This window comes from Durio zibethinus, chromosome 3 (assembly GCF_047325235.1).
Source record: "Durio zibethinus cultivar Kanyao isolate XHJ-2024 chromosome 3, ASM4732523v1, whole genome shotgun sequence".
Classification (NCBI taxonomy): Eukaryota; Viridiplantae; Streptophyta; class Magnoliopsida; order Malvales; family Malvaceae; genus Durio; species Durio zibethinus.
The window spans coordinates 11,585,244-11,593,661 of NC_143164.1; the positions used below are offsets into that span (position 1 = coordinate 11,585,244).

The following is an 8,418-nucleotide window of genomic DNA, read 5'->3' on the forward strand; positions in this document are numbered from 1 at the left end:
ATTTTTAAAAAATTTTATTATAATTTTTGAAAATTTTGTTATTTTTTATTTTTTAATAAGTGCCCCTATTTCCCCTCTTTCTCTCTTTTTTTCCTTCGCTCTCCCTATATCATAAAATTCTAAGCCACAAATAGAGCACAAAATAGCAAAAGGTAGCACTATGTGCAAAAGAATGAAAAGAAACTAGAAAAAAAATTCTGCAGTGGAAACTTTATTCAGCCGTGACCATGAGCCATCCAAGGTGGATGGATTCTATAGCCTTTTGGGCTTTTAACTAATTTAATCATCAAGTGTCTTAAAAAGATGGAGAGACACTACAAAATCATTGTACAACTTGAATGTATCAAATATGCTAAGATGTTGACACATGAAGTAATCCTCACATATTCAAATTGTAATTTGAGACATATTACAAGAATTTTATTAGGATGACATTTAAAATGCATGTTTTTAAAAATTTTATGTAATGAGAAAACGTACTCGTTCATTACCTTTTTGGTACAAACGTGGGAATGTTTCTTTTATCTATTCAAAAGTTGTACAAGAAATGATGACCGCATACCTGTGTGTCTCTTAGATGGAGGGATAACTTTGAATAATAGCAAAAGTTCCCTTTATCTGCCAAAACAATAATTGAAAAACTCCTTAATTTATTGACAAGACATCACTTCAAGTTTAACTTTTGAGAGAAGAAAATTTGTTTTTTTTTTTTTATACATTTATTTTGCTCCTTCAGATATATAACAAGTCACATGTAGTTTGGTTGAAAAAATTTTATCTCTAAACTGAAAATTAATCTCCCGAAAATTTTAATACACGTGAGATTGAGAATAAAAAAATAATTATAAGCTATAAATTTTAAATTTTAAATTGATTCGACCTAAAGATGAGAAGGAGAGACTTATTTATACATTAAAAAAGTTGTTGTTTTTATAAGTGTATATTACTCAAATTTAATAAGTAGATTTAAAAATTTATATATTTATATTATATAAAATATTAATAATATATGTAATTATATCGTATTTTATATAAAAATTAAAAATTTTATATAAAAATTTACTTTGATAATAAAAACATAAATTCTTTTTATTTTTATTAAATTTATATATAATTTTTATTAAAATTTTAACTTATATTATTTTATATATTTTTTCTTATTCTTCATATAATATCATTATGTCTTATTTTAGATTATCTTCCATATACCCACGAAAAATAAAAATTGCTTATTTACAGAGTTGTCGAGGTTGATTAACACTTGTAGAGCTTTCTTCACTTGTCTATTTTATTTAATTTATATTTATTATTAAAATATTAAAATATTTTTTATTAATTTTTTAAATAAATTTTAAATTTAAATAAAAATATGTAATAATAAAATATTTCTAAAAATTTAAATTTAAATTTAAAAGTGTTTGTCCAAAATCCGACGTATGACTTTGAATAAATTTACTTATTAATTTCTTGGTATCGACTAATAATTCAACCTCATCAAAAGAAAAGGTAATAAAGGGGAAAATATGTTATTAAAATGTGTATATATATATTGTACTTGTTATATTCTTGTCTCCTAAATCATGCTTGGGAAAGGAATGTAAAAAAAATATAGGGAAGTGAAAAAATGAAGGCAAATTGTTTTTTTTTTTTTTTAATTTAATACAAAAATAAAAAATAAAAAAAATTATGAATAAAATTGTAAATAAAATGATTCATTTCAATTAAAAAAAAAGAAGACTAAATCTGAAAGAGAAAGTTGGATTAAAAAATTTGAAAAGAAAAGAAAGTTTCGAATCCTCCATTTTCCTCCCATCAAAAGAAATCTCTTTTTTTTTTTCATTTACTATCTTTCCTTCCTTCTCCTCTCATTCTTATTGGAATTGTTCGATGAATCAAATTTTGAACAAGATTTTCAAGTTCCAATTCAATTTGACTGGTAAGAATATTTTTATTTTATTTTAATTATAAAATATATTTAAAAATTAAAATATTTTTAATATGATAAATATTAAATTTAAATTAAACGAACATAAACAGATTTTTTATCAACCAAATCCAACCACAAGAAAAAATTTAAATATGTCAATCCAGTCAGACCTTAATTATCCATAAACACTTTTAATTCTTATCAAACAGTCTCAGGTATGAATTTTTTTATTAATTTTTATTTTTATTCAACAAAAGAAAGGTTAAAGACAACATTATTTTGTTGCTGAGGAAGAGCCAAGCCTTACGAAAGAATATGTCCTACAATATTATGTATTAAGACTAAAATCTAAGCCATTAGTTCGTGAATCATAAATTATTATTATTTTTTTAAAATATGAATTATCATCATAAAGCTAAGTGGGTTCGTCGCCGGAAATGAATGGAATTTATTGCTTTTTGGGTTTTAAGCATGTTTGATAATCTCAAGTGCCGTAATGATTAAGACACTTGCAAAAATCTTTTTAATTTCATATATTTTGATTTTTTTACTAAAAATTAAACTGGAAACTTATTTGATGTCGTTTTTTTTTTTTAAATATCATTATAAATTAAACTTTAAATTTCTTATATCCGGATAACTGCCGACAATGCTGACCGTAACCGTACACAGGCACACTCAATGTCAACACAAATTGTGTCAAAACTGAAAACTAAGAACCACGCATTCCGTATCTCAAATAGAAACGGTCCAAAATTATTATTATTTTTTATTACTGCATAGAAACTATCCAGTTATTGGTCATCGATACGAAACCTTTTAAAAGTCAATCAGGCCTTGGTCATCTATGTGATTTTTTTTTTTTTTTTGTTCTTCTTTTTATCTTAATCTCCATAATTTTTAGATTGCATATTAAAATATTAGGAATTTAAAAAAAAATAAAAATACTGACAGTATGTATAAATAATATAAATTTTAGAAGTAAAAATGTAATATGTTTTTAGTGAGGTAAGTTTTCAAACGGTGGAAAAGAATAAACAGCGCAAAAAGAATGGAATCCAAATCCAGATGTCAAGTTTTAATAGGCTGAAAGACTTTGAGTTAACTTGGTTGAAAATTGGAATTGAGTTGCAAATTGGAAGACTTTGAGTTGCAAACTGGCAAAGGCAACCCTAAAGACTCTCATTCCAAAAATCAGCATACGAACAAACAACAAGAAGAAAAGAGCGATCAAACTCAAACTCCAGCTGGGAGTAGTTTCTACGTGTCCATTAATTATTGGTCTGTCTCATTTTTACGCCTTTCAAGGTGTGACAGACAGTCTCACACACGGTCCCCCTCCCTATATAACTTATCAGTGCCACCTATATTTCGCGGGAGAGCTCATTTCACCAGCGAAGAAAAAGTAAACGGCATTTGCTTCTTGTCCCTTTCAATAAAAGCATACAAATCAATCATAGTTTTCATTTCTTTGGGCCTTTCTCTCCTTTTTTTTTTTTTTTTTGTTTTCTTCAAAGATTCTTGGATTTACACTTCACAATAAGAAAAAAGAAAGTTGGTGTCTCAGCTTGCAACTATCTTGGATACAGTCTCTCTCTGGTGAGCTCTGTTATGTTTCTTTCTGGGTGAATTCTATGTTCTTTGCCGGTTTTCTCGAATTTTTGTAGTTTTTTTTTCTGAAATGGGTTCTTTGATTATTGAGTTCCTACTACATGCTTGGTGTTGATTAAAATAAACTCCGAAGATATTTAAAGATTTGAAATTGATTAAACTGTAATCTTTTTGAGAAGCTTTGATCGTTTTAGCTTTTATTTAATTTTTCTTTTCTGGGGAGTATTGTTATCTCAAAATCTTGAAGGTTTCCGCGAATGGTTTCTTCGATTTTTGTGTTTTTGGTACATGCATGGTGTTGATATTCTGAGGTTGGTTGGTAAGAACTACTTTTTATGAATATATTGGAAGATTTGGAATTGCTAGAACTTAAAAGTATAACCATTTTGAGAGGGTAGGATCCTTATAGCTTTTATTTATTTATTTTTATTATTATTATTATTTTGGGCTGAGTTCTGTTCTGTTCTTTCTAGGAAAATTCTGTATTCTTTCCTGGTTGAATTGCTGGTTATCTCAATTTTATGAAGTTGTCTCTCGAAGGAGTAACCTTTTCTGGGGTCTTTGATTACAGGTCAAGGTTAGTCTACTGACACACAAATGGCTATAAAGAAAAATAGGTTCATTCCAAGTTCTGCACCAGAAGAACTGAAGAAAGTTTTGAAAGCAGTGGCATCCGAATGGGGAGATATGATACAAGATATGGAAGAATTTCATGTGATTCCACTTAAGGGAGCTATGACTAACGAGGTTTTTCAGATAAACTGGCCTACAAAACATGCTGATCTTCATCAGAAAGTGTTGGTCCGGATTTATGGTGAAGGTGTGGAAGTGTTTTTCAATAGGGATGATGAGATTAGGACCTTTGAGTGCATGTCCAAGCACGGTCAAGGACCTAGGCTTCTTGGGCGGTTTCCAGATGGAAGGATTGAGGAGTTCATTCATGCCCGGGTATGTGAAGTTTTCTGTGAAAACTTATCTTTTATCTTTATGATGTCTAATTTTAGCAATACCCCGGGTTATAGAACCTTTTTTTTAATGTTAATAGTATAGTATAGAATAACCACATCTTAACTACAGTTCATAGATGATGCTTTATGAGTTGATGCTTTCTTTGCTTAATGATCTTCAAAAGTTGAGCATTTGTCTAGAACCATTAGAAGAAGACTAGATCATGAAGCTGCCTTATTTACTAAGAAATTATCCTCAGTTCTTTGTTCATGCCTATGAACATAATCAAACAAGTACCTCTGGAAAAGGAATTAACTGGCATAACCCAAAATTCCTTGTGCCCTCCAGTTGTTACTTAATGAAAGGTCTCCCGCTTCTTCCTCAATCTGTAAATGATATGCAAATTTTTGTAACATCAACTATTAATTTGTTTAGTTTCTTATTCACAAACATGGGGTGAGCTATGATAATCTATTTTAGCATCCAATGACTACTAGATTCAAGTAACTAATTTTGGGTATTTTTGCTTTGGGCTTCAAGCCAAATCTTTTGGAACATAAGGCTAAGAATCTAATGCTATTGTCTCTTGTTTTTATATGCTTGCCCCTTTCACTTTACTTTTTTTTTTTATTTACCAGACGCTCTCTGCTGCTGACCTCCGTGACCCTGGAATATCTGCTCTTGTAGCAGCTAAATTGAGAGAGTTCAACAATCTTGGCATGCCTGGTCCAAAGGATGTACTTCTCTGGGAGCGATTGAGGTACTATTATCCATATGTGACGTTATTGCTTTTATATTTTGAGTCGAAAGTATATGATCCCTTTTTGCTTCATACCAGGACCTGGCTTAGTCAGGCAAAAAAAATCAGTTCCCCAGAAGCTGCAAAAGAATTTGGCTTGGATATTCTGGGAGAGGAAATCAGCATCCTAGAAAAAGAGTTAACACAGGGCTATCAAGAGATTGGGTTTTGTCACAATGATTTGCAATACGGTAACATAATGATGGATGAAGAGACAAGAGCAATTACATTAATCGTAAGTTTTCTCTTTAGATATTATTAGTTGCTTGCAAGTATGGCTTCTATACAGTGCTTTCAGTTCTAGAGTTTAGCATTTTCTCTGGCATCAACTTTCTTGCTTTTCTTTCTTTTGGCCTGTGAAAGGGGAGACTCCTAAATGCGCATGTTGATTGAAGTTATAACCATCACCTTTTCCTTCTAAATAATTGTTAAACATGCATTTACTACTATTCCTCCGATCAACATATCAGAAAGTTGTTTTATTCAACCAAAAACTCTTGCACTCTTTAAGTTAGTAGTCAACATTTCAATAAATGGATCTCGGTCATTTTATTCTTCTTGTAGAAAACAGTAATAAGACTGGACAACTACTAAGTAATATATGTGCATTTTTGTGGAAATTGTTCTGCTTGATTTAATGGCAATATTATTTCATCTGTGGACTGCTCAGAGAGTAGACTAATGGTCAGCCAAATTGGAATTAGTCAATTGAGCTGTTTATCTGATTTATTAACTTCATGTTTTATCACTTAGTGAAGTCTTATTCTAGTTCAAAATAACAAGTTACTATATATCATAAAATCTTGTTTATTTCTAGATTTTTGTAAACTGAAATTGCAGATGAGGTCTGTATGGTGACAGCTGAAGCTTTAACTGCACTGAGTATATGAAACAAGTTGCAGCTGAAGCTTTAACTGCACTGAGTATATGAAACAAAGAGAAAAGCAAAAGATGAGAAGCCAAGGGACTGGGTCAGCCTCTTTCCTGAGATTCCTATTTATCTCTTAAAAAGCCCATCTATTAGATAAGGATTTCAAAAATTTTGAGGCTTTGACTATGTGGGGATATTTAATGGGCCATGTTTTGTTTCCATGACTTTACACTCTTTACATATCATCTACAAACACTAAGTATGTTATCTATTCTCTGAAATAGGGAATGCAGGAAGGAAAATTATTGTTTGATGAACTTTCCATGTTTTCCTGAAATTTGCGTGCTTTTTTCATACTATTTTTCTGATACTTTCTCTTTTGCATTGCTTATGACATGGTCTTTGGTGCAAATATTTCACATATTTTGGCATACATTTGTGGCTAACTTCCATGGTGTGAGTAAAAATGACATTTGCAGGATAGATAAATGAAATTTTGTGCTGATTATGCATGTTATAAGGAATTATTTATCCCTTTTTGCAGGACTATGAGTATGCAAGCTACAATCCTGTTGCTTATGATCTTGCAAATCACTTCTGTGAGATGGCAGCAAATTATCATTCTGAGACTCCCCATATTTTGGACTACAGCATATACCCTGGTGAGTATCTGTTGTAATTTTTAAGCATCCCATGTTAATTGGCTTCAAAATCATTGAGCATATTTAGATCTAATCATACCTATTCTTTCTGCATTTGGACAACAGATATGGAGGAGCGCCAAAGATTCATCTGTGCATATCTGGCATCTTCAGGTTAGTTATCATTCTGTGTACTGTATGGAAGACTATTTGGCTAGAACCTAGCATAAAAAGAGTCTGACTACTCTAGTGAAGTATGTTATTTGTTTAAATGAAAGTCTCATTACTAGAGTGAAGTATTTTTAAAGGCAACTAAATCATAAAGTGAAAGTGTCATCCCTAGGCTTTCTGTCTTTTGTCTGTAATTATGTGGGGTTTTTCCATGCATCTATCTATCAAACTTCATTCAATAAGGAAATTCAGTTTCCTTTTAGGCTTTTCAGTTGTCATCTTGGGGTTATTGGGAATATGGTCTTCTTTATTTAATGACTTTGGATAAAAGAAGAGCAATGGGGTTGAATTAATCCGGTTTAGTTTTCTTGTCAAACTTAACTTCAGGCTTGAATATATCTAACAAGCCTTTACCCATATGATGGTACATATGAGTCATGTCTTGAAAATTTCTATGTTGATCAGTTCTAACATACCTTTTTTCCTTGATTGCATGCAGGAAATGAACCCAGTGACGCCGAAGTGGAGCAGCTACTTATGGATGCAGAGAAATACACTCTTGCTAATCATCTGTTTTGGGGCTTATGGGGAATCATCTCGGTAGGTGTTTCCAACTTCCTTTCATTGCTTTCCATTAACTTTCCTGTGAGAGATTTTGTGGACTAATTCTCTGATTGGTGTGTACAGGGTCATGTAAACAAGATAGATTTTGATTACCTGGAGTATGCGAGGCAGAGGTTTCAGCAGTACTGGTTAAGAAAGCCCTTGCTCTTGGGTTCCTGACTCGTTAGGCATTGCCCATGTTGACAAATAACAATGTAGCCTTAAGTGCAGCTATAGATTTGCAAAGGTTATGTAGAATGAATCTGGCCTGTTGATGGTGCCTATAAATTGCATGAGAATTCTCTCTTTTAAGAATTGTTAATTTTGTTATTCAAATTCTTAAAGAGTTAAAAACTTCTCAAAAGTTTAGATGAAAGCTGTTTGGAATGTATGTTTGAAATCTGATTTTTTTTTTTTTTTGGGAATATTTACAACATTTTCTGTTGCCAGGAATGGGAAAGGAGTATAAACAGTCTGTTGAAGGCATCGAGGATTTCCTGGGAAATCATCTTTGCATCTTTTTGATGATTCCTTGAGCAAAATGCTGCTGAATTGGCCTATGTCTTGAGTGTAGAAACAAAAGTCTTACAGAATGAATTGAAGAATAAGATGCTTTCTCAGTAAAAGAGGATTTCTCTATGGCATTATTTGAAAATATAATTGCCTTCAAAGTGTCCATTCTAAAGCAAAGCGCATTAGCAGAAGCATTGTAACATAAAACTGCTTGACCATTCGAAAAATGGCATTAGATAAAAATAACTATAAGGAATGTTTATCTTTTTTCCCTACATTAAAGGAAAAACTAAAGCAAAGATTTGAACAGGAATTTGCTTTTGTTAGGAGGCTT

General features: G+C 31.2%; 1 protein-coding gene across 2 annotated transcripts; it reads left to right on the forward strand.

The window, feature by feature from the left end:
* Nucleotides 1-3,295: 3,295 nt before the first annotated feature.
* LOC111299319 (putative choline kinase 1) lies at nucleotides 3,296-8,208 on the forward strand. Of its 2 annotated transcripts, XR_016340942.1 has the most exons (9): nucleotides 3,296-3,526; nucleotides 4,110-4,486; nucleotides 5,125-5,246; nucleotides 5,325-5,520; nucleotides 6,701-6,818; nucleotides 6,924-6,971; nucleotides 7,468-7,568; nucleotides 7,656-7,818; nucleotides 8,022-8,208. XR_016340942.1 is itself a non-coding variant. In XM_022894452.2 (8 exons), exons 2-8 carry the CDS (start codon nucleotides 4,136-4,138, stop codon nucleotides 7,749-7,751), a joined length of 1,032 nt encoding a protein of 343 aa, XP_022750187.2. In that variant the 5' UTR covers nucleotides 3,296-3,526; nucleotides 4,110-4,135; the 3' UTR covers nucleotides 7,752-7,947. The 2 variants fall into 2 exon arrangements, 1 of the variants encoding a protein (XP_022750187.2); XM_022894452.2 differs by lacking the exon at nucleotides 8,022-8,208 and having other exon boundaries at nucleotides 7,656-7,947.
* The last annotated feature ends 210 nt before the right edge of the window (nucleotides 8,209-8,418 follow it).